This window comes from Carettochelys insculpta, chromosome 4 (assembly GCF_033958435.1).
Source record: "Carettochelys insculpta isolate YL-2023 chromosome 4, ASM3395843v1, whole genome shotgun sequence".
Lineage (NCBI taxonomy): Eukaryota > Metazoa > Chordata > Testudines > Carettochelyidae > Carettochelys > Carettochelys insculpta.
In genome coordinates this window covers 131983100-132009357 of record NC_134140.1, presented here as the reverse complement: position 1 = coordinate 132009357, position 26258 = coordinate 131983100, and the positions used below count along the sequence as shown (strand labels likewise).

Here is a 26258-nt window from a genome sequence, read left to right as displayed (position 1 = left end):
GAATGTCCTGTACTCCCAAAATTGCTTATCTCCTGTCTTACAAGTGCAAATTAAGTAAGAATTGCCCTTGTAAAAACTGGCGTCACAAAAGACAGACCAGTACGATCTGGCACCACTGATAAGAAAGAGGATACGTGACCCAAGGGGTATAAAGATGGGCCCAGCAGCACTCTGACTCTGAGTGCATCTTCACCAACTACCTGCTGGTCGGGTCAGGTGATTGCCTCCCGAGGACCGCAACTGGGGACGCCCAACCTCGTATTCGTCTTTCCGCGGAATTGAGTGACCAATCCTAGCTTGGCTACGCTGGTATCGCGAGACGCAAGGAGGGTGAGATATACCCATATTAAGGAGGGTAAGATGTACCCATATTAAGGTCTCCTTTTGGCGCGCACAGTTAAAGAAATAGAGCTCTATAGATAGATGCTGTTGCATTAAGACGGCATGGTATTGAATTGTAATGTAACCTGTTAACACCTGTACTCTGCTAGCATAAAGAAGTAGACAATAGCCTTTTGTAACCGCATGCTTACACCTGTAGCTTAATAAACTTGTAACTAGTTAAGATCTAAGCCTGACTGCTGTTACTCTCTGTCACTGAAACACAGCTGGCACAATAAAAGAACTTTAACCGTTTGGTTATCACAGCCTGGCCGTAGGTGAGTGCGCTAAGAGCCTAGCGTAGAGTCGTGCCGCCTCCACGTGGCAGACTCCTGGGGCGCCCGTCAACCACCCTGGTTGTCCGCTGTGACGGGACAGTGCATCCTAGCAGTTAAAGTCTCAGGTGTGCAAAGGCTCTTAGTGCTACCATTGGGGCACCCGTCAACCAATCTTGGTTGCCCGCTGCGACGGAGCTCCCTGTTCTAGCAGTAAAAGACTTGGGTGTTCAGGACCATGGGGTATCCATCAGTCTGGCCCAGACTGCCCGCTGTGACAGAGCCCTGCGCTCTAGCAGTTAAAGACTCGGATGGTAACAAGGGCATAGTTGGTACCTCACCGCACATTACCCAGCCACTGGCTAACACCCATGCGTACAGTTAACCCTAAGTTTGGGTAAGATTTCAGTTTGCATTTATATAGATAAAGTTTATTTTACATCTACCCACTCTTATTTCATCACGCTCTCCCAGTTTAAATAAATCCCCTTCAGATTTCACCTATGTTAAAACAATCCTCATAAAAGCTGTCATTCATAGACTTCTGCCAGGGGCTTTATTTTTTTAAGGAACATGTGGGTGTAACTGACAAGAATGCTAGTCGAAAAATGGAAAAAGTGAGGTTTTCCAGTCCTGAAGAAGTTCACTGAGTCCTGCCACTGCATATTAAATTAAAAGGCCTTGTCGCAGAAATAAAAAAACATTTATTATTTTTAATTGAAGATTAGTTCCTTTGACTATTTGTCAAGTCTGTTAGTTTTGGAGTTTGGAATTATTTTTTATTAAACTGTAGTAACACCCTGGATTTTAGACATTCCACACAAAGGTCAGATGAAGAGCTAAGCTTTCATCCCTTTAAGAAAGCCTAGTTCCTAGCCCTGCATAACACGCCTCATGAAGATTGATAACAATCCCTACTGCTTGACTAAATGCTCGCCACCCACTGGAATGAGCAGCATTTTTGTTTCTCCTATTCCACAGCAGTCAAAGGCCTTCATATTCTCATGCACTCTCTGTATCAGTATATTTGCCTTACTTACACACACCCCCACCCACCCACCTGGTAGACCTTCAGCAAAATCACTCCCCCACTACACACACCCTACTCTATGCTGCAGAGCATCTGCAGCAGTACCACTAAGCTTTCACTGTCTGTCCCCTCACCAACTATCCTAAAGGAGAGGGAGTCTGTATTCGCACATCATTCAGTATCTGTAGGTGATTTCAGAAAATACCTCTCCCTCCTGCTCTTTTACTACTCATAGATCGTCTCAGAGGGGTAACCATGCTAGTCTTTAGCTTCACAAGCAACAAGCAGTCCTGTAGCACCTTAGAGACTAACAAGTTTATGAGGTCATGAGTTGTCATAGGTATAACCCACTTCCTCAACTTGAAGTGGGATTTACCCACAAAAGCTCATGAACTAATAAATGTGTTAGTCTCTAAGGTGCTACAGGACCACTTGTAGGACAGGACTGCAGAGTAATTGATCTTACCTCTACTCTCATGACTACGACACTGAGCCTTCTCTTAAGTAGCAGTCTTGTTTCATGTACTCACCAAGGGCTGCATCTTCAGTCACAGAAGCACCATGTCAGCACACCAGGTTACAACATAAGGGCACTCCCCACTATGGTTAAAATACAGCCCAACTACGTAATACAGATAATTGCAATTTACTCATTTCCTGTAACTATGGGCATGATCAAACTGACACCTAGGGTGCTCAATCTTGTAGCCAGGTCTTCTCACACTACAGTTCTTGCAGTGCTTTGAGCCATATACAGAAGAGAGCTAATATGGCAGTGTTTCCCTCCAACAGAAGTTACTACCCATCTCTTGGGTACAGAAAGTTACTTCTTCTCCATTGGAAGCAGTTATAAACTCTTCCACCCTCTCCTGCACAGGGAAGACACCAAATATGTTAAAGGCGGTTGTAAAGAATGATCAATTATTCTCCATGTCCACTGATGGCAGTCTTCAGTCCCTCAGATGAGAAAAGTAAGTACAGTAAACCCTTGATTTAATGAACTAATAGGGGGAAGGGTGTCTATTAATGCCAAAAGTCCATTAAATCTGAATCTGTGGAACTGGAGGCACCTTGCAAGGCACACGAGGGAGTGCCCTGTGTGAGAACAGGAAGGAATGTAGCAGGCTGGGGAGAGAGAGAGAGCTCGGCAGCAGGTTCTTTGCACTGTTTACAGCGCAGCGCCTCTGAGCTCACCTGCCATAAGCAGCTCATCACCCATCCCTCGCAGCCACAGCTGCTGTGGGGGCCCTGGTGGCCCCAACCATGGCAGAACTCCTTCAGCCCTGCAGCTGCTCTGGTGAGTTGCTGGTTTTTTGGTTTTTTTTTTTACATTTATTTATTTGCGGGTCGGGGCGGCAGCTGGTGGACAGCATCCATTATTTTCCAAGTCCATTAAATTAGGATCCATTAAATTGAGGGTTTACTGTAGTTGTTAAAACTCTTCCATCTTCCACTGAACAGGGGCTGAACACCATCTTACCCGCTCCTTTGTGCTGCCCCGTGGCCATGGCACTCCTGTCCTCTGTGGGACTGTAAAAGGAAACAGAATCACAAGACCATGACAAGCCTCCCAACTGATCACACAACATTAGGCCAGCAGGACTTCTGGTCAAACCTCCCCATTCATATATACATGTAAGCAAAATTATCAAGTCATAAATTCATAACAGTGTAAAAGAGAACCACCAGGACTAATAACTGAAAGCTACAAAGAGACTTCCACACATCGTGGACACCCTCCCTCCTCATCCCATCCCCAGTGGTAGGTGCTGTACAAAGAAGTTAAAAACAGTCCCTGTATGAAAGGCCTTATAATCTAAATAAAAAAACCAAGAGACAACAGATCAATGCAGCTAAGGGAGTACAAATAAACCATGAGACGGTACTGTTCACCAGGATATGCTGTGGTCTTAACTAAGACCATCTGCCTACTTTCAGAGTTTATAGTGGTGTTGGGCAGTACTAGACATGCAGAGGCTTCTTCTGTGGTTCTCACAATGTGCCATGAAGTCTGAAACCCCATGTTTTGACAGAATTTAGCATCCAATAATTACTATGCCACTGGAGCTCCTGGGCCATATTGTGACATTTTTAAGGCTTTTGACACAGTCCCACGTGACATTCCCATAAGCAAGCCCAAGAAGAGTAGTCTAAAAATTATGATACAGTGGGTGCACATTTGCCTGAAGAACTGTACTCAGGGAAAAGTTATCAATGGTTTGCCGTCAAACTGGAAGGAAATACCTAATTATGCCCTGCTAGGTTCAGTCATGGGTCTCATATTAGTCAATGTTTTCATTTATGGCTTGGATAACAGAGTAAAGAATACATTTATACAAGCTGTGGATGATACTAACCTAGGTGAGCCTGCAAGCACTTTGAAGAACAGGATTAGAATTCAGAACAATCCTGATAGATCAGAAAACTGGTTTGAAATAAACAAGATGAAATAGAGTATCTGCAAAATACTACATTTAGAAATGAAAAATCAAATGCACCACTATGAAATGGGAAATAATCAAATAAGTGGCTAGCTATGCTAAAAGGGATTTCAGAGTTATTGTGGATCTCAATCAAATAAAATATGAATCAACCATATGAGACAGCTGAGAAAAAGGCTCTGGGCAGATTATCATGAATGTTGTGCATTAGACATGCGAGCTAATGCTACTCAACATTGGTGAGGCCTCAGCTGTAGTACTGTGCCCAATCCATTCACCACACTTTAGCAAAAATGTGGACAAACTGGTGAGTTCAGAGGAGAGAAACAAGATTCAAATAATCTGACCTATGAGGAAAAATAAAAACACTGGGCATGTTTAGTCTTGAGAAAAGATGACTAAGAGTGGATCTGTCACCTTACCACAGACTTCAAATATGTTAAGGGCTATTATAAAGAAGAATGATCGATTGTTCTCCATATCCATTGAAAGGAGAACAAGTAAAAAACCTGATCTACAGCAAGGGGAGATTTAGAATAGATACAGTATTAGGGAAAAAAATTCTAACTATAAAAGGTAGTTAAGCTCTTCCAAAGGAGGTTGTAGGATCTCCATGATGGAAAGTTTGGAAGAACATGCTGGACAAATACTAGTCAGAAGTGGTCTAAGTTTTCTTGGTCCTGCCTCGATGCAGGGAACTAGACTTGATGATCTCTTCAAGTCCCTTCCAGTCCTACAATTCTCATCAGGTGTAAACTTTGGCTTAAGTCCATTGTCTTCAATGTCCAATTTAGACCAGGCTGAGCATGTGATCCTATTAATTTTAATGAAGCCTCAAATATATGTGTTGGAGAGAACATATTTTAATTACCAAAACTGGCAGAGTTAGGAAACTTACAGCTCCTACAAGGCTTGGAATATGATTATACTCACAAACACTAAAAATTTGTGACTCCTAACAACATTTGCAGCTTCATTCAATTTATAAGCTCTACCAGCAGAATTCAGGTATGCACAATGCCAAGCAAAACATCCTTATATTTTTGTTATAACTACAAAGATTATTTTTTACCACTCACTGAGAACAGCAAGACACAGAGCAATTTTAAAATCTGCCCTGTAATTTACAGAAACTAGGAAATGCTTATGAAGTACTTTGAGAATGGGAAGCATTACATTTATTAAATATTGAATCTTTTACATTAGCTCTTTTACTTGTAGCATTTAATTCAATATTCTCAGACTGACAGCACTGCTTTCTTAAAAGCCCTAGAGTCACGTGCAAAAGCAAATTTAAAAATATTTGCTGCCATATCAATTGCTGGCACATCAATATTAGAGTTGAACAAAACCAGATTACGTAAGATCTCCTTTACGTGCCTTCCGTGATTATACAGCAGTATTGGTACCCAGATTCCTTAATGCCTTTTTAAATAGGACTGAGCAACTTAACAGGAAATGTAATGATCCGACTATGTAACGTTTGACAAAACAAATGTGGCTTATGTGAAATCTGGCACAGTTTTTAAAAGATCATAAATATGTCCTATCCAACTGGAACCAAAAATCTAATAAGAATAAAGTCACTGGAAGATCAGTAATGAGACTTCCTGTATGATATTGGTCAAGCTATCGTGAACTGATGCAGGAAATGTGATTTATCATTTTAACACCAGATGTTAGGTGAGTCCCTTTGTTGGCATAAGTCTTTATCGTGAAAAATAACTACTTTTTCATATTCAAATTGATAATTAACTCGTAAATGTTAAGGACATTTTACAAATGCATTACCTAAATTACACATGCTTAACAGTTGTATCCAGCTGCTTTGGCTTTACTGTTAAGTTTAGAACAGTACTCTCCCTCACATCCACCCCAAATTATCACACAACATTAAACATAATACAGGAACCAAATGACAGCCAATGATTTGCTGAAATTTCACAGTGTAGTTACCCAACAGAAGGAAAAAACACCACTTCTCTTTCATTCAAGGTTCAAGCACCACTCTTTACAAGCCACTTCAACACGATTTCTTCATTGTGTAATTGTTAATTACTCCGGACAACATAAGGTTTCACTCTTCTTACTCCATCTCAAAATAACCCAACTATCTAAGGGTTTGCAAAAAGTAAAGCTCGTAAGAGCTAAACTTACTCTTCTTTAATACCTCTACCCTGATTCCATGAGAACAGACAGTGTCATACTATATTTTAGATTTTCTGAACACTTCACAATTGCTTCTATTTTGATTTAGCAGACGCCTAGAAAATTGTCAGTTACTGGACAGTCTATATTGATTAAAAAGATATTTAAATGTGTTATTAAAATGAATAAACAAGGAGTATTAGAGATGTTGAGAAACATCTGCACTTTCATTTTGCAGACTAGAGGGAAGGGACTCCAGAATTTTTTTAACAAAATACCCCAAAATTTTAAAAAGTATTGATCCAAGGATTCAATATCATGTTTTTCAGTCTGTAAGCCAGTTCCTTTCACTGGTGACAATGCAAAACTTCTGGAATCCAGTCATGAACCACCAGGACCTTTTCCAATTTCCATTATTGTGAGCTATCTATTGCACAGAAGAGGAATATTAAGAACTCTCTGTTTATTCCATGGAGTATTCTTCTGGACAGGTATTAAAAAGAACCATCTCTGGACCCAGTGGCTATTTGGATTCATTTACTGTATTGCACGCAATATGTTGGACACTTAACTATTGCCAGCCCATGCAACAGTACTACCAACTAAAAGATAGTCATTTTGATTGTTTTCACTACATTGAGAGCCCACACTGCTCAAACCTTACCCACACAAACATACCAATAGATCGGTTTATCCCCTTTCTCTCAACTATGAAAGAAAGCAACTTCTCTATTAGCCTGCCTACACTCATACTAGAACTAGGGGTTAGCAAGAGCCATTTTTTAAAAGGTACAAAGTAAAACCAATCAATTTCACAAAAGCAAGAATCATTTTGGTTAACTCTGTTCCGCTCTCTTTTATCATTTAAAACATGCATCTCTTGTTCCACGGAAAAAACAAACAGGAGAAATTGACAGACTGCAAGGGCAAGAGAGTGCACAAAGAGGAAAAAACGCACTTTCTTCTGATTTGTTTCAGTTAGGGTAATGAAACTGTTACACAATACTAACTGAAAATATTTTCAGATGTGAGTTAAGTTTCTAGTAACATTATTTTTTAAAAGATTTGGTCTAAACTGTCATTTTTCTGTAAATCGTATAACAAAGCTATGGAATAAATTAGTAACTCTTCCCAAATTTCACTGGTTCACATACTGTCTTCTTAAAAAAAAAAATGGTTGTGAAGCAAGCTAATTACACCTCAAACTCACATACCACCAATCGCGTACACACCTGTTTTGGAATGACTGAATTAGTGCACATAACTTTCTTACTAACACAGATTCAGAGTGAAAGCAGACAAGATCTAAAGACAGTCAATCATACTAAACACTTAGATTAAGAAGGGACAGCTTTGACAGTCATTTTACAAACACAAGAACTACAGGTGATGGATGAGATTGATATCCTGCTTAATAGTATCAGATGTTTCAAAGGAGGAACAAGAATCTCCAATTTGGAAAATTATGAGCAGTCCATTCAAGGAATTTTTATTTTAATTCCTGTGATAATCCCTAACATTTTTTAGGATAGGGGTAGCATTGTTGCCCCTCACATCTTCTGATACAGCAACTGGTTTTAATGAGGGATTGCCCATTTTCATTAAGAGTAAGCACTTTATTCTTAAGTTCTTTCAGAACTAGATCATCCAGGGTGTAGCTCATCAAGGCCTAGCAATTTTTTGGTATTTTTCCACTATCTCCTCTTCTGACACATCAGTCTCTGACCATGTCTCAGCTATATACCTAAAAATGATGTGTCTGGGATAGGTCTGTGATGAAACCTGATGCCAAGAAGCAGTTTTTCCACATCATTTCTTTGAACATAATCACTCCCATGGGTTCTTCCTTCTAGAAGCTCTTGGCTTTCAAAGAAACTATTGTTTGTATCACCTCAGACACTTGCTGTTCAAGCTTCCTCTGAGCCCCCCAACTTCCATTTATATTTTACCTGCCTCCTTTGTTCTTTTCAATTGATGTCTCATGGACTGATGGATAAGTCTACATTAGACACACTACAGCTATGGCCCTACAGCATAGATATTTACTGTAGCAATGGAAGGGGATCTTCCATTATGGTAATAAGTCCATCTCTCTGAAAGATGATGGCTAACTAGATCCAAAAGTTCTTCAACTGATCTACATCTGGTTTTACGCCAGCTTACTTTTCACAGTCCTGAGCAATGTAGTTGACTGACCTCTCCTTGCTGTACAGACCGGCCCAAAACTGAATAGTCTCTATCATCAAAGCAAGTGTTTTAAGTTTCTCTAATTCTGCTTGCGTGATTGTAACTACATTCTTCGCTTTAAAAAAAAAAGAAGAGTCCAAAGGTTAGTGACCCAGTGTCTGGTTATGGGACAATCCCTCCCGAAGAACGTTAGCTTTAAGCGCGGTTTGGCACTGTGACACGGACCGCACAGCCTCCTGCCAGGTGAAGCCCTGGCGGCGATCTCCGTGGTTGCGAAGAATCAGGGCAGCCCTCATGCCTGAGCGCGACAGCTGAGCAATGGAAACAAGCCCCCGGGGTGCTCTGCTGTAGCTGCTTCCTCGAACCAAGCGGACCGCACAGGCGCCTCGCAGTCCCCCATAAGGAGCGAATAACTCGTCTAGTACGTTTGCACCTGGGGCCGCCCCGGCGCCTTCGCTCGCGTTTCGCCCCGCTCTCCACCCACCCTCCCGAGGTGCCAGGGCCCGCAGTCTCTCGCGCCGGCCGCGCCTGACAGGGCTCCGTCCCCACGAGCTGGGAGCCGGAGCCGAGGGCTGCGGCCGCCCGTCCCAGCACCGAGCGCGCCTCGGAGCATAGCGGTGCCCAAGCCCGGCCGGGCCAGCCCCGCCCGCGGGAGGCGCTGACTGGCTACAGGTCAGACACGGGCGCGTGGGGGAGGGGCCACGCCGCGGGGATGGCGGCTCCGACTTACCGCCCAGCAGGCGCCTTCCAGCCTCGCGCTCGGCGTAAGAACCACCGCCTGCGGCGTGACCCGGATACGGAAACGCCGGTGGGCTGGGGGGCGTGAGGTCACGGCGTTACTAAGGGGACCGGAGGCTGAAAGCGCGCGCCTGTGAGGCTGCGGCTCCGTCGCCCCCACGGACCTGGGAAAGCCGGGAACGGCCCGCCCCTTCCGGGCCGGTATCTGCCGCTCAGACCTTCCCTCTGCGCCCCGTGAGGAAACACGGCCTAAACCCGCCGGCGGTTATAACGGCTCGTGAGCATCTCCGTCAGGGGCTGTCACCCCGCCCCCGCTGTCGGGCCAGAGTCGAGCCCACCCCCCGCTCCCGCATGCCGCAGGGAAGGCTCGGAGCCGCGAGGGCGTGCAGCCCCTCACCCCTCCGCAGCGGCCAGGGTAGCGGAGAACTGCCGCGGGGCAAGTCAGCGTGAGCCGCTTGCCTGCTAACTCCGGACTCGTCTCCACCAAGCAGGCACGGTCTGAGAAAAGCGCTCCAGGTCAGCAGGTGTTTTGACTGTTAAATCACATCAAACAAATTAAGACCCTAAAAAAAAAACAACAGTTCACATGTCCAGGAGTAGTTAAGGGGGAATTTAGGAGAAACTTCATGAGTTCTGCTCTTGATTCAGCTTTCAAAGGAAAAAAAAAAATCCACCACTTGAAATTTACAATTAACAGCTCCAGTATAAACACAATCCATCACTAGCATAATAGTCTACAAATTAGGCTGAATTTTTCCTGGCAAAATCAGTATTTCTGTATTATTTCTCCATCTTCATTTAGTTTATACAATGTTACTATGGCCAGGATACTAGCCAGACTTTCTGTGCTAATGCTATGATCTTAAGAGACCAAAACTCCTGAGTTTGCACTGGGTAACTGCCTTGAGTGGGGACAGTAACAGACAACTTAAGAAAGGCCATACTAGGTCAGACCAATGGGCCATCTTCCAACAGTGGCTAATGGCAGGTGCTTCCCTAGGAATGAAAAGAAAAAGTGCCCTAGCTATCCACAGTCCTCAGTTAGTTAACTGATTGTGTGGGTTCCTATGCCACTCAAAGTACACAGGCAGTGCACTACACTTGTGGGTCACTACAAGGTTAGCACAGTTTAGAGTAAACCCACACTGTTCAACACTACTCCAGGGACAGTTCAGTGGTAACTTGAAAATGTGAGAGCAATAATCAGTTTCTTTGTAATCTCCTGTACCCAGCAGAAAATTTAGGCCCAAGACATACCTTGTACAGAGAAGCAGTCCAGTAGCACTTTAAAGACTAACAAAATATTAGGTGATGAGCTTTCATGGGACAGACCCACTTCTTCAGACTATAGCCATATCAGAACAGACTCAATATTTAAGGCACAGAGAACCAAAAACAGTAATCAAGGTTGACAAATCAGAAAAATATTATCAAGGTAAGCAAATCAGAGAGTAGGGGGCAGAAGGCGGTGGGGGGCGAGCCAAGAATTAGATAAAGCCAAGTATGCATAAGAGACCCTATGATAACGTAGAAGATTCCCATCCTGGTTCAAACCACATGTTAATGTGTCAAATTTGAATATAAAAGAGTTCAGCAGCCTCTTTTTCCAAACTGTTGTGAAAATTCCTCTTCAGAAGATTGCTGAGAGGGTGCATCCTGAATCACAATGCAGATTCCGCGCAGAGAGATCTACCATTGACATGGTCTTCTCTCTAAGGCAGCTGCAGGAGAAACGCAGGGAGCACAGGAAGCCACTCTATATTGCCTTCATCCACCTGACCAAGGCCTTCGACTGCTCCACAAGATAGGCTGTCCACCACGGTTACTCATGATGATCCAGTCTTTCCACGAAGACATGAGAGGAACCATCCAATATGGCAGCACATTATCGGATGTTTTCAGCATCAGGAGCAACGTCAAACAAGGATGCATCCTTGCACCGACATTGTTCGGGATCTTCTTCGTGCTCCTCCTGAAGCACGCCTTTGGATCTTCAACTCAGGGCATCTTTTTGCACACAAGATCTGATGGGAAACTGCTTAATCTTGCAAGGCTGAAAGCTAAATCTAAGGTGCAGGAAGTCCTCATCAGAGATATGCTGTTCGCAGATGACGCTGCTGTAGTGTCACACACAGAAGACCAGCTTCAGAAACTGCTGGATCGCTTCTCCAAAGCATGCAAGGACTTTGGGCTTTCCATCAGCCTAAAGAAGACAAATGCACTTGCTCAGGGCATTGCTGAACCTCCATCAATCAGCATTGACAACTATACGTTAGAGGTCGTCCACAAGTTCGTTTACCTCGGGTCCACCATCACTGTCACCCTGTCATTGGAGTCTGAGCTAAATAGGAGGATCGGAAAAGCAGCCACAACTCTGTCCAGGCTCAGCGAGAGAGAGTGGAATAACATCAAGTTGTACACCCACACAAAAATGCAAGTCTACAGAGCCTGCATCCTCAGCACCCTCCTTTACGGCAGCGAGTCTTGGACCCTGTACGCCCGCCAGGAAAAGAGGCTGAACGTCTTCCACTTGCGCTGCCTCAGGCGCATCCTTGGAATATCATGGAAGGACACAGCAGCCAACACCGCCTTCCTTGAGCAAGCTGGAATCCCAACCATGCACACCCTCCTCAGGCAGCAGTGGTTCCGCTGGCTTGGCCACGTCCACAGGATGAATGATGGAAGGATCCCAAAAGACATCCTGTATGGCGAGCTAGCCTCTGGCAAAAGACCTCCTGGACGCCCCCAGCTGCACTACAAAGATGTTTGCAACAGGGACCTCAGGGAGGTAGACATCGAGCCGGACAGCTGGGAGGAGCTGGCAGACGATTGCCATTTATCAATTGTGTTCAAAATTCTTCAACCAGATGAACTCATATAACAGGATAAAGAGCTATGCTTAATTGACATTTTCAGATAAGATTTTTCATAATTCATCAAATGCCTAAACAAGAATCAAATTATTACCATTACCCATTTTGTAATTTAATCAAAAGAGTTATCGGAGCATCAATTCTGTGTTAATCAGTGCTGTTTATTGGTATAGTTCTGTTACCTAGAGATTTACAGATTATTTTAACTTTTAATATTTTATTAAATATGCAGTGTAGTTGTATCAGCATCCATCTCAGGATATTAGCAACAATGTACCTTGAACAATCCCTTAGAATATGGCTAACTACTTATGCCATTCTGTTCTACCTTGCATTTTTGTAAAGCTGGTAGTATCTTTCACAGATCTGAAGAACTCTGTGTAAGCACAAAAGCTTTTCTCTCCCCCCAACACAAATTGGTTCAATAGAAGATATTACTTCATGTCATACATCTCTAATTTTAATACTAGATGCCACATGCAATCATTTAGCAGATAACTTAAGAACTGCCCTCCTTAGCTCTCATTAAAATTTCAACATGCAAATTACAGTACTATAATTATGCTCTCTGTACGATGAAAATTTCATTTTTTCCTCCAATAAGGCCGATGATGTACATTTCTGGCTCTCACAAGAGCTAGTCACTTCAGCTGTGAATTTACAGCAGCAAAATTACATTTATTATAAATGTTCTGTTTTGTGGTCCCTGCCAGTGGAAGCCAAGGATGTTTAAATGAGACATAAAACTTGGCAATGTTCGGGCACCTAGATACTACCTGAGTTTTTCCACGCCTTTCCCTAAGGAACGAACAATCATCAGAGGAGACAAACAGTATAAACTTACCCAATGAGCCCAATGTCCTCCATTGCCATGTTACAAAAATACTCCTGTTCAGCTAAAACACTGATCATCAAAATATTGGCAACAGTGGAAACCTCTGCAATGTTTCCAACACCTCTTTTATTATGGACTACCGCCTTGCTCCCTCAAATGTTTCTTCAAGGGAGACTTAAACGTATTAGGTGCTTTCATTGTTAGTAAATCAATGAATGTTCAGTAAACACCTACCAGGTCCAAAGAAAAATTTTCAAGAAATATATTTATAGGGGAGCTTTTTTTTTTTTTTTAAATATACACCATTAAAAGTCCTTTGAAAATGATTCCATACCAACTCCCCTCTCATTATGAGCACTGTAAAAATTGCTTGAGTTCCCACAATTTGAGCCTTCATTCCATTGAGAGCTGAACGCTGTCAGTCTGTTTCTGTGGCTGCTGTTGGTCATATTTTCTTGCTGAAAAAGAGTTAAAACATCACAATTAAATTTCGTTATGCCTTATGTTCTAACAGAGCACGGTGAACACTGGGAAGGTGGGTTTAATAGGAAGACTAGCTCTGGCATGAGACCAGTGTCAGTCAGTCTGCAATTTAAAAAAATATTTTATTAAAGGAAAAGTACTGATTTCACAATATTTCCAAATCACTAAATTTGGAGGCAGCAACTGCTCAACAAGAGATTTAGTTCTATTTAAACTGATGGAGTAACAACCGTTTTTGCTCTCATTTGTTATTTTTAACTGAAGACAGAAGTAAGGGATGCAAATATATGTACAAATATACACAAAGCTTCTGGCAAGGTTGTGAGGGCCTGAATAAATCTATTACACCTTGTAAAAGATTACCACTAGTTAAATTATAGCCCCACTCTGTGACTAAAAATTCTAGAGACTACTAAAAAACAAAAGAATTGGCAAAGTTTATTACCCAGTGGAAACTACCTGTTTAACATTTAAGTAGCTTTCAATATGCCAACTGTGACCACGAAGCAAAGGATCCCAGCCCGAGATGATTTATAAAGATAGGCCCCCAACCTCAACAGAGATGTGGTAGCTGGACACTCAATCCAGCTCACATGTTCTGGAACCAAAAAACAAAAAGACTTAAGACATCCTAATCAAAGAAAGGAGAGATGTCACCCTAAAAGGAAAGGAAAAATCTGGGATACCTCCTGAAATCTTTCACTCAGAAACTGTAGCCAGACATGAACCCCCCCACTTGGCCTTTTCTTCCCCCCCCCCCCGCCACTGGGAGAGACAGAGAGAGAAATAAGCAGGGGAGACAGGTAGCCTTTGATGTCCTGGGAACACAGGTGTGCTGTCTCGCCCAGCCTCTCTACTATACACAAAAACCAAACAGTGGATGGGCTAGCTAATGGCCACCCTTCTGGCTGATCTCAGAAATTGACACGCCTTGATCACTTCCCCAGCCTTGATCACTTCCCCAGGAAGATTGGGGAACCCCACCCATCACCTCCAAAGGTGCCCAATTGTCCACAATTCACAGGTGCGAATTGAGCCTTGCACATTCCCTGGGAAACCTGGGGTCCAAAACATTCCTCCCAATTGGCCACTTAAGACCAGGAAGAAGCGTACGTGACAAAAGCAGTATAAAGGGGCTTGGCAGACCACCCCCTCCTTTGAGTTTCAATCACCTACACCTGCTGGCCAGGTCTGGAATTAACTCCCGAGACTGGGGACGCCTGGTTCGTATCTACTTCTTCCAGAGAGACTGAGAGAATCTGGGTCACACTGGATCTAGGAGGCAGGGGTAAGAATTACACCTGTATTAAACTTCTTTCCTATAGGAATTGAGGGAAAGACTCTGGTTCCACCAGGTCTAAGAGGCAGGGGTAAAAATCACACCTGCAACAGGCCTTTCTTGTGTACACATTAATTGTATTAGTTTAAGCTAGCTAGTTTGTCTAAAACTTTTCTTAAGTTAAATTGTGTCGTTTCCCCTTTAAAAACTGCAAGTACTAACTTGTACTTTAATCATTTGTCTTAGTTAAATTGTTTCTATCTTTGTATAAATAAAAGGTAACTGTTAAAGCCTCTCTAAGTGTAATTCTTCCTCTTGCTGCTGTACCCGAACTAAACACAAACCAAAGAACCCAGCCTGCCCTGGCTGCTTAGCATAGATGCTGGTGTGACATCACCCCTTTTGCCCCACCAGACCCTTTAGCTGGCACCTGGGCATTGGCTCACAGAAATGTGGACAGAATGGGGAGAGTTGCTCCCTAAATTCTTCTAAAATATTACCTCTATATCTGCCAAAGCAATGAAAATACTACCAAAGCTCATAGTGGTAAGAAGCTGTATCTGTTCCAATCTGCAGAGCTACACAGTTGCCAGCAAGCATAAGTGGCGCTGGATACACATTTGAAAGAACTATGAGATTCAGCTGTACATAGTAGAAAGAAGGCCGAAGGCTGCTTTGGAACTACTCCAGTAGGCCAGTGCAGATTGACTGTTAGTCAATTTCTCCCCAGTGATTATCCCAATCAATAAGCATTTGAGGAACTTCCTCCTGTGATTACATTGCTCAGACTTAGCACCACTAAGCACTGAGACAGTTCTGGGAAAATCTATTCTGCCAATTTCTATGTAACCAGAAGTTAAAAGGAAACAAGGCAAAGTTATAGTTCCTCCAGCAATTCAACCTATACTTGCACACATATGGTATTATTAATGTAGACGGTATTTGAAAGTATCAGTTAATGCATTAACAAACACTGTATGACCATGGTGGGCCTGGTAAGAAAAATCTAAAGAAAACTTACTTCTAACAATTCTTTTCTGAAGGTATAAACTGAAATAGGTGCACACACTTGGATTTTGTGCTTCAAGCGTAAAACCAGCAAGAACTCCCATATCTAAAGAGTTTTGAAGGATGCTAGCTCCCAGTAATTCTGTACTTAAGTCTGGATCGTAATTTATACAGAACTTTATTGAAGTTTCCATATTTCATGATCAAAGCCTTACATGAGAATTGTACATGTGCAAGTGTAGATACATCTTTGTTTTAACTATTTTCTCATTGGAATTTTTCAATATTTTATCAAGTCATTGAGGGCTTGTCTGCACTTACCCCAACTTTGAAGGGGGCATATTAATCAGGGCGATGCAAAATTACTAATGAAGTGCTGCGGTGAATATGCAACTCTTCATCAGGCTATCAAAACAAAAAAGCAATCTGGTAGCACTTTAAAGACTAACGAAATAATTTATTAGGTGATGAGCTTTCATGGGACAGACCCATTTCTTCAGATACCATCCATGACGGAACAGACTCAATATTTAAGCCACAGAGAACCAAACACAGTAATCAAGGTTGACAAATCAGACAAATATAATCAAAATGAGCAAATTAGAGAGCAGAGAGCAAAAGGAGGGGTGGTGGTGTCAAGAATTAGATAAAGTCAAGTATGCTAATTCTCCTTCATGGCAACTTCTAAGCATCAAGCTTCAAAGCACCAGCATGCATGCAGCTACGGGCACTTCGAAGTGCCTGTGCTACTTTGAAGTCCCTTTACTCCCTTTACAAAATTTTGAGGAATAAAGGCACTTCAAAGTAGTACAGGCACTTCGAAATGTCTGCGGCCACACATGTGCTGGCACTTTGAAGTCTGACTCTTCAAAGTTGCTGCATGGGAGAATTAGCCGAATGAAGTGCTGCATATTAACCGCATCACTTCATTAGCAATCTCCCATTCCCCTGATTAATATGCCCCCTTCAAAGTTAGGGAAAGTGTAGACAAGCCCTTTATGTATCATTGTATTAAGTCCTGTTGTACAAAAGTTTAGTATATTTTGCTATAAAATGTAGAAACTTTGTAGTAAGTCTTTTTACGTAGAAATTTTATATTTTGTAGAATAGTTCCTAGAAGTAGATAAGGTAAAGAAAAACCTCTTTGTACACTTTATTTTTGGATTGCTTAATTAAAGACAAGCACCTCCAGGTATAGTAAGGGTTGGAGAAGAGACAGAAGCTAGATTCAAGATCAATGAAAAAAACAATGGAACCTGTGAAGTGGGCCCACTGAAAGAAGATCCGACATATGGACATCTTGGGAGACCCCAGCAAGTGCCTGCTTTTTGAAGCACCACCCAAAAGATGCTACAGATGTCTAAATGAATATTCATAAGATTGCTCTTCCAGATTATGTATAGGCGTGGCACAGCCCACTGTAAGTGGGAGGCATCTTGCACAGGGACCTTGGGTTTGTCTTGTCAACACTGAAGCACCAATCCAGATCAGCAGAAGCCCAGCTCCACCCCTCCCCCATCTAATTCACCTGGCTAGTGCAGTTAGGAGAAGCAACTATCGATAACAGCAACAAGACAGGAATGTGCTTGTGTGTTTGCGCACGTGTGTGTATATGCATGAGTGTAACAGATCATATGCACGAGTGTTGATTGCTATATTGCCAATAAATGTGGCATTTTGCCTTTTCCCCCTGAAAAGATCCTGTGCAGTACTTTTCAGTACAACAAAAGGATAGAACTGGGCCCTTTGATCTTCCATAATTATTAGTTTCTAACAAGGTAGAACCTTACCCAAACTAACACAGGGTACAAATAGTGTAGGATGTTGGGTTTTGTTCTACTCAAGCCACAAATTGATATAGTACCCAACAATTATTCCATATTAAAACATGCATTTTTGACTGTTCAGGAATCTGAACATTTCAGAAGGCAGAGCACAATCTTACCAATAGAATACATCTCTAATTGCTGTCGTAAGCGGATTTTTTTCATACTGTCATAAAAGTTTGGCTCTGATGGTGCCTCTGCTGCAGGAGGCAGTGTGAATATTCGCATGATCTTCCTTTTATTCCTAAAATATAGAAAGGAATAATAAATAACCTGCAACACGATATACAGAAGTATTTCCAAAAGATATGTTCCAACCTCTTTATTTACAAGTTGAGTATTAAAAGACTACCTTGTGTACAGTAGTTTAAGTAACACACTTTTTTCTCATTGAAGGGTATCCTAAGAAGGATGGCCTGTGCTAAAGGGAAAAAAGCAGATGTGTGTGACTAAATGGAGAAAACTAGGGGTCAAACAGGGTGTACATAGGGGATGCTCCCAAGAAAACCCTTCATCCCCTGAAAAACACTCTGCTCCATGCTTCTCCTTTCCCCTCCAACAACCCTCCTGTCTTCTCACTGAGCTCCTCTGTCACCCTTGGGCTCTCCAAAGATTCTGCAATATTTTCTGAGGGGTGCAGGCAATAAGACTCCCCTGTTGCACTTTAAACGATTTATCACTGCAGGTTCTGTATATGACAAATACATTCTGACCACGTAAGTAACCCTTGTCTGGATTTTTTTAATGTCTGTCCCATCGGCCAAGACACTCTTGCAGGCAGATATTCTGAACTGCATGACCCAATTACATAGACCGGGCGAGATTACCGCAAGCCCAGGTGGCTGTGAGCGGCCCCCAAGTGCCTCCGTCAGCTGAGGCGCCCGGCGTGGCAGGGAAGAGGACCAGGCCGACCGCCAGGGCTATGACCTGTGCTCGGGGTGTCCCACGGGCAGCCCCGGCCCCCAGCGGCGGCCGGGAGGGCGCCACCCCTCACCGGCGAGTGTAGACCAGCAGCGCCAGGCTGGCCAGCACCACCAGCAGGTAGACATTGGTGGCCTCGTTCCAGGCCTCGTGCACCGAGTAGTCGATGGCGCCGCTGTCGCTCATGACGCCAGCACCCGCGACACCGCCACCCCAGGGCAGCAGCGCAGGCAGGAAGTGAGGTCACGGGTCCTACAAGTCCCCTCCGGGGGCGGGGCCCGGAGCGCGGGGGGGCGGGGGCGAGGAGCTCCTCCCAGTGTCGCGGCCGGCCCCGCCCTTTTCTCTTTGAAGCCGCGTCCGCGAGCGCGAGCAATCGCTGCATTCTCCGCCCCTTCCCGGTGTCCTGCGCATGCGCCTCCCGCCTGCAAGTGGGCGCTCAAACTGCCTCCCCTCATCAATGCCCAGCGGCGCAGGAAGGCTCATCGTCCTATCCCCATCACTCTCCTATACCCCATCGCTCTCCTCTTAGTTCCCATTGGCCAGCTGTATGCCGCCCTGCCCTGTGTGTTGTGCTCTTAGCTCCCATTGGCCAGCTGTATGCCGCCCTGCCCTGTGTGTTGTGCTCTTAGCTCCCATTGGCCAGCTGTATGCTGACCTTGCCCTGAGTGTTGTGCTCTTAGTGCCGATTGGCCAGCTCGCTGTGTATCACTGGGCTAGGCTTTTGGCGTTTTACTGCGCACTTGGGCGGACCCCAAGAAGTAGCTGTCGTTGGGTGGGGTGCGTCACAGGGAGCGGCTACGCACGCAAAGGGGCTGGCCGGGGGCAGGCCGTGAGCTCTGCAGAGGGTCGTGGGTGTGGCAGTGAGAACAACAAGAAGTCCCGGGGCACCTTATAGAGTAACGCGTATTTTGGAGCACCCGTTTTCGTGAGCAAAGACCCGCTTCGTCAGATGCACGGGTGGGGGGCGGGTTTCAGAGGGGTCCCGGTGAAAGGGGGTGGGGGCGAGCTGACAAGGTCTGTTCCGCAAGGGGGAAATGGCCCAGCGTCAACAGTGCTACTCAAAAGAAGGAAAAACAGGTCAGATCGGAGAGGGGGCTGTGAGCCGTTGTCAGCGTCTGATGGGGAGCTGTTAGCACCCAGAGCAGAGAAGCTGCCTTCGTCAGCTGCGAGCCGCTCCCAGTCCCTGGTTAATGGAGTCAGATTCGCAAATAAATTGCAGCTCAAGAGATTTCTCTCTGTTTGGTTTCTGAAATTTCTTTGTTTCAGGACTGTCACTCTTAAATCTGCACTGAGCGTCCAGGGAGATTAACGTGCTCCCCCACGGGCTTCTGTGCATTACCGTTCCTGATGTCTGATTTATGTCCGTTTATTCTTTTACAGAGAGACTGTCTAGTTTGGCCAATGTAAATTGCAGTGGGGCATTGCTGGCACATGATGGCATATATTATATTAGTAGATGTGCAGGTAAAGGAGTCCCTGATGGTATGGTTGGTGTTAGGTCCTGTGATGATGTCACTGGTGTAGATATGTGGCAGTGACATTGCAAAGGCCTTTGGCAGCACCCTAGCCTACGGGTCACAGGTGGCAGTGACAGCCCAGAGAGATAGCAACCTCAGCCAGGCAAGACTGGAGCAGGGGACTGGGTCAGCCTCCCAGACCGTGGTGGCTTTGCCTCAGCAAGTTTCCTTCTCAGGGTCTCCCAAGGAAGGTGGTGTGCATATTCTTATTCAGGTATGTTAGCCCCAGAAGGAATCTCTGTTAAGGTTTTGCCTTTGACTGATTGTCCTGTCGAGCTGATTCAGCAGGTGCCAGTTGAGTTCTAGGTGTGGAAAGCACTAGACTGAGATGGCAGAGTTTCATTTCCCAGCCTGTATCAGGGGTGGCGGAGTTAGTCTGTCTTCAAAAACAACAAGTCCTGTGGTGATGTATAGACTAACAGATATTTTGGAGCATAAGCTTTGGTGGGCAAAGCTCTCCCCATGGAAGCTTACGCTCCAAAATATCTGTTATTCTATAAGGTGCTACAGGACTTCTTGTTATTTCCGAGCCTGGACTTTGTCCCTTAGAATCACTGTGAACTCAGGGGTTTCTCCTTCATGGCTTCCCTTTTCCTCCCTCTCACGCTTCTTTCTCACTTTTTATTGCTTCTTTTGCTCTTTCCTCTGCCCTCACAAAGGCTATATCTAGATTGCTGAGAACTGTCAGCAAAAGCGATGCAAACTGTGCAATGCATTTGCATATCTCCTGTCTATAGTTGCATTGGGAGAGGCTTTTCTAACCTGTGGCCTGTCTACGTGAGGCCAAATGAGGAAAGAACCCCTCTGTAGACACATCCCTTCTTCCTCGTGGAAGAAGCGGGGCTGGGATGTCAGAAGAATGCTTCCAGAGCAGCAGGTTTGTGTTGGGATGACGCCAGAATCCCCAGAGAAGCCTGTAGTTTAGATGTAGCCAAAGAGATGGTGCTTGAGTAGTGCTCTGATGACCTGGGCCATTCTTGGGGCTGTTTGATGAGAATGCTCAACCTCCCACCCCTCCACATCTCGACCATTTGACTCCTTGATTTTCTGGGGAAACAGACATCTCCCAGCGGGTCCAGGATGGGGCGGGGGGGTCTCTTCTAGGGGCTCTTAAAGCTGTTGGGCGCAGTAGGTATCCCTGAGAGGGAGAGTGTGGGGTCTGATCTGCCTTGGGTTCTTGAGGTGGGAAGGGGGACATTAACCCTGCTGTTCCCACTACACCCTTTCCTTCTCCCAAATGACAGCGGGAATCACCTTGCCCCTGCCCTCCCTGGTACATGGGTACCTTGGACGACAAGGAGGAGGAGTGGGTGGATATGGCTGCCAAGGAGGCTGCTCTCCAGGACATCTGAAAGCAGCTCCATGATAGAAAAACGGTACACATGTTCTCCAGTTGGGCAGGAATTGAGATTGTCCAGTCCTCTTCCCAGCATCCCACCTGCTGCAGAAAGGCTCGTCCCTGACGATCCACTGCCCCTCACTGGACCTTTCTTCTCCAGGATCTGGGACCACTGAGATGGGGATGTTTGTTACACCCCAGGTGGGGTCACCTTACTCCACAGGCCTGTCCCAGGGCCAGAGCCAGCTTGTGTATTAGTGGTGGATGATTTGACAGTTCCCCACTATCCTGAGGCCCAGCCTTAGGGGAAGGCGGTTGCCTTGAGCCCTGCACCTTTAGGGCCCCATGCTCCAACTGATTATAATATATACTGTCCCCAAACTGGGCCTTGTTAAATGGGCTCTGACTACCCTTAATGGAGGCCTGATCGCTGCTGCTGGTGTAGGTGGGGCAGGGATGTCTCTGGCTAACAGCCTCTCCCTTCTCTAGCCTCACTCCAGGGCATGCAGATGAGGCCCTGCAGCTCAGGTTCCTGCAAGGCATCTGCCCTGGCTGGCTGCTCAGCAGCAAGGGCAGGACACGCTGGAGCCACAGTGCTGGAAGGCAGCTATGATGGAGAGGGTTGTGATGAGCGAGACGTGGTACCCAGGAGCTGGAGGGATGCAGGAGACATGGGCCAGGCTGGAGCCTCCCCAGGCGGATGGTTGGAGGCTGGGAAGGCGCTGGAGGAGTAGCAGGGGCAGGGATTGCGGGAGCTGAGGTCTGGGGAGAAGAGACAGGAGAAAGTCTGAGAGTGGTCACTTGTAGGTAGTGGGGGCTGGAGGGGTGGCTCAGGCTGGGGACAAGGAATGAGTTAGTTCCAGCTTGGGAGTCAGGATGGTGCTGGATGGGGCAGTTCTGACAGGGAGGAGGGAAGACGGGGAGGGAGCTGAGCAGGACTCCTGGGAGGGGGCCACATGTGCTAGGCAGGCAGGAAGCGAGGGACTGGGAGGCAGGAGGGGGGAACTTGCTGACTGGAGTGGGTGCTGGATATGTGATCTCCTCCCAGCAAAGTAACAGTGGGGCCTGAATCTTACACACTCCTTTGTCTCCACAGGGTCTCACAAGAGCTCATTGAAGAGTAGGCTGAGGACTGCCCATGCAGTACCAAACCCCACCTATCTTCTCTCTCTCTGGGGCTGCCCGGGCCCAGGGCTGAGTATCACTGCCCTGCACTGCCCCTCCTCTCCCAAGGGCAACTCATCTGGCATGGCGGGGCAGGGAGTTTCCTACTTCCTGGCTGGGCTCTTCTTTTTCACTCCAGAAGCATTTGGGGGGCCTGAGGAATGGCTCCCTGCTGGGTCAGATGCAGGAGAGTGCAAGGAAGAAGCACTATTCTTGTCTTGCCACTGTCTGTCTGTCTGGGAGGCGTTGCCATTCCCTGGCTCGGTGCCTCAGCTTCCATTTTTGCCTGCCTGTGCCTATTCCCTGTTTTCACATCCATGGTGGAGCCAGTCTCATCCCCAAGCTGCACAGTCTAATATCAGCTCCTCTCTCGTGCAGCACAATGAAACTAGTCCTAGAGCCAGAGCAGAAGATGCACCTCCTGCAAGCTGCTCTGTATGCAGTCTTCACCCTAGGCAGGGAGCAGGACACCTAGCAAGGCCAGGTAGATCCTCCTCTGACTCCTCCCTGCCAGGAACTGGAGTGGCCTCTGCTCCCTGTTCCACTGATTGGCTGGAGCACCACAGATAGGGCTGGATGGACAGAGATGGAAGAAACTGCAAGGTCAGATCCTTCTCTCCCAGATGGGGGTGGGGTCATGTTACCTCCCAGGGATTTCTTTCTTGCACATGCTATGCTTTGCCCAGGAGCCCAGCTGCCGTCCAGGAGCTGCTTTCAGAGAAGAGGCACAGGTTCCTTCCTAGAACACCTCAGGGAGTCCGCCCTTCTTTCAGACGGGCTTTGAGATTCCTGGGAGCATTGTTCTCACAGTCACTCCCTTCATCCAACTGTAACCTCAGAGGCACTGAGACTAGTGACAAGAGACAGTTAAGTCTCTGTTCTGCATCCCTGGCTGAGAGCCAGCTGGCTTTTAGCTCATGGGGTGGAGCACATGGCTTTAGCCCCTAAGGTTGCAGGTTCATTCCCTCCTGCAGCCAGCCTGAGTCCATCAGCCTTACACAACCAAGGACTTAGAACTGTGGAAAAGGTCTATCTTCTTCCAGGGCAGCTGCTCATGGATCAAGAGATCAGGGAGGAGGAGCACCAACCCCAAAACAGAACACTCTCCCAGTCTAGAGAGACGCTGACAAGTTGTGACCTGCAGGATACAAGTGTAGTCCTGAGGGAACAATCCCCTTCCAAAGCTCTGCAATCAATGACTCAGCTGTTCCAACCTGGAGCTGGGGAAGGGCTTCTTCACACAGAACAGGCCCCTGCCTATTAGTCCTGACCTTCCTCCTTATCGTACACCACATCAACTTTGATGGTGACCAGCGGATCCCAGGAACAAGCTAGGGCCATGAGGAGCCGCAGGGCTCTATTGAGCTACACGCCATCACCCTCCCTGAGCCTGAGGGAAGTAACCTCTGAGTCCAGGCCCCTGACTCCAGGTGTAGGCAGAATGTGGGATCTCCTCCTGCGGAACAGGTGGGTTAGAACTGTTCCCCTTGGAGAAGCAGAGCAGGATATATGAACTAGACTTGAGTCAAGTATTTCTTTTTCTGGTGTAGGGGTGACCTGGGCCTTTAAGGGGATGATGTTCAGGCTCTTGCTGCGACCAGGTTTCTGCCTGGCCCTTGCCCTTCAGGACAGCCCTAGGCTCCCTTGGTGGCTGAGAAAATGAAGGGTCTCGCTCTAGCTTCCCTTCCCCACCATGTCCTGCAGAGAGTCTGAGGGGAAGGCGATCACTGACCCAAGGGGACTGGGCGCTGAGAGGATAAAGCTGATAGAGTCCCCTCTTTTCTCATGCCCATTAGGACTCAACAGAGTTCCCTAGGAGGGGTCACTGTGCTGCACAGTGGCTCTTCATCAGTGACCCAACCAAAGCTAGGGAAGGTGTTTACTAGCTGGACTGAGAGTGACTGCTGCTGGGTAATGACACCTACTGGGAGATTAGTTTCTCTCTCTCTCTTTCTCTGTTCTTCTCCACAATTCTATTGGGACAGGGATGCCGGGAGTCATCACAGATAGCAACAGCTCGTCTTTGCAGATATGGATGCAGATACTAAATTTATATCTATAACTCTGCAAATTTGCAGATATCTGCCTTAGATCCACATTCACAAATCATTTTTGCAGATATAGATACCAATTTTGTATCCATGCAGGGTTCTGCAAGTTACTCAGCCACAATGCAACTACACACAATTAACTTTAAGTGGTATTTTGTGCTGCCACCTACTGTTTCCAGGTAGAGTAACAGACAACGTTCAAGACCAAGATTTTTTTATTTTTTTTTAAATACAGAATACCACTTTCAAACCAGGACAGTACATTGCATTGGGCTATGGAGGATCATGACTCTGGAAATGTGCAAGAAATAATGGATGGCTTTAGAGAGACGGGATTCCCTAACTGTTGTGGGCAAATAAATGGCACACATTTTCCAGTTTTAGAATAAGACCACCTTGCAACAGAATACATCACTAGGAAGGTATACTTCTCCATGGTGTTTGCAGATGCTTGTGGGCCTCCATAGTCATCAACATGGAGTGGTATGGAAAGATGCATGTATCTTCAGGAACACTGCAAATGAAAGGTGAGACAGCTGCAAATAGGGGCTTTCTTTCCAGACCACAAGATTACGTGGGGGGGATATAGAAATGCTCACAGCAATCGTGGAAGACCTGGCTTATCCCTTAAAATACTGGCTCATAAAATCTTACACAGCGCACCTGAATAGCAGGAAGAAGCGCTTGAACAACAAACTGAGCAGGCGCTGCATGATAGTTACATATGCCTTTCCTTACCTAGTGTGGTGATAGCCGCATGCTGCATTTTGCATAATCTGTGTGAATCTCAGAGTGAAATGTTTGCCCAGTGATGAAGCACTGAGGCAGAATGCTTGACTGCAAAGTATTAGCAGTCAGACAGAAGGACCATCAGAGGAGACCAGAGGGCTGCTATTAATGTTGGGGAAGGCTTTGAGGAAGCACACCGAGAATAAGGGGCACTAACATACAGCTGTTTTGGAGTTGCTTCCCTGGTACATCCCATATGAAAATTTTAGGCCACATGTCCATGCAAGAAAATGCTTGAATTGCCTGTACCTAGGATGGAAGTGATTGCTATGTGAATTTGTGGAATACAAAATAAAAAAAGTTTTTCCATTATCAAGCTTTGAGTTTATTGAGCAAGAGAAAGTACAGTGAAACACACATTTACTGGTAAAGGAGGGACATGGAAAGGTTACAACTCACAGGTGTGTAGGTGCAGCTGTCACTGTCAAAATTGTGGGAGGGAGTGGAGAGAAGGGAAAACAGAGGAGTTCCACAGAGCGAAAAGGAGAAGTGTGGCCATGGGGAGGAGGTGTTTGACAAAGAATGCTACCTGTGTTGCAATGGAGGTCAACCCTGGATCTGCTCCTTCTGCAATAGTATTAAAGACCTCAGCATCTGTCTGCTCCTCCATTACTTTTATCTGCTCAGTGGCATCCCTAGCTAATACTTGATCTGACTTCTGTCCCTATGAATGGGGACTAGTTCCTGGTCGTCTGTCCCAGTGGGCAACCCTGCTGTGAGCACCCCATCCTTGTCTAGCTCAACCTCTTCATCACAATGTTCATATTCTGGGTTAGGTTATCTTTCTAGTGTGTCCATGTCCTCTGAAGTACCCACAGGCTCTTGGCGGTGGAGATGGGGGTCACCACTGAGGACAGCATTCAGCTCTTCATAGAAACAGTGCAGCACCGGAGAGACAGCTTGCTTGGGGTGCACCTGTGTCAGCTCCTTTATATTCACTCTACAACTTCAGCATGCCACATTCATAGACTTT

The 26258-nt window shown here is 45.7% G+C and overlaps 2 protein-coding genes across 3 annotated transcripts in view; both read right to left on the bottom strand.

The window, feature by feature from the left end:
- SLC20A2 (solute carrier family 20 member 2) overlaps positions 1-9408 on the bottom strand; it is a 70637-nt gene extending 61229 nt beyond the window's left edge. The window contains exon 1 of one of the 2 annotated variants that reach the window (XM_074993872.1): positions 9193-9408. The gene's annotated coding sequence lies outside the window, so the exon portion shown is untranslated. Of the gene's footprint in view, positions 1-8946; positions 9050-9192 lie in introns of those variants that run through there. The other variant, XM_074993874.1, reaches the window with a different exon arrangement.
- A 2805-nt stretch (positions 9409-12213) lies between these two features.
- On the bottom strand, positions 12214-18719 carry SMIM19 (small integral membrane protein 19). The gene is made up of 3 exons (XM_074992061.1): positions 18499-18719; positions 17624-17748; positions 12214-13366 (listed from the first exon to the last, which is right to left on the bottom strand). Exons 1-3 carry the CDS (start codon positions 18609-18611, stop codon positions 13302-13304), a joined length of 303 nt encoding a protein of 100 aa, XP_074848162.1. The 5' UTR covers positions 18612-18719; the 3' UTR covers positions 12214-13301.
- Between the last annotated feature and the right edge of the window lie 7539 nt (positions 18720-26258).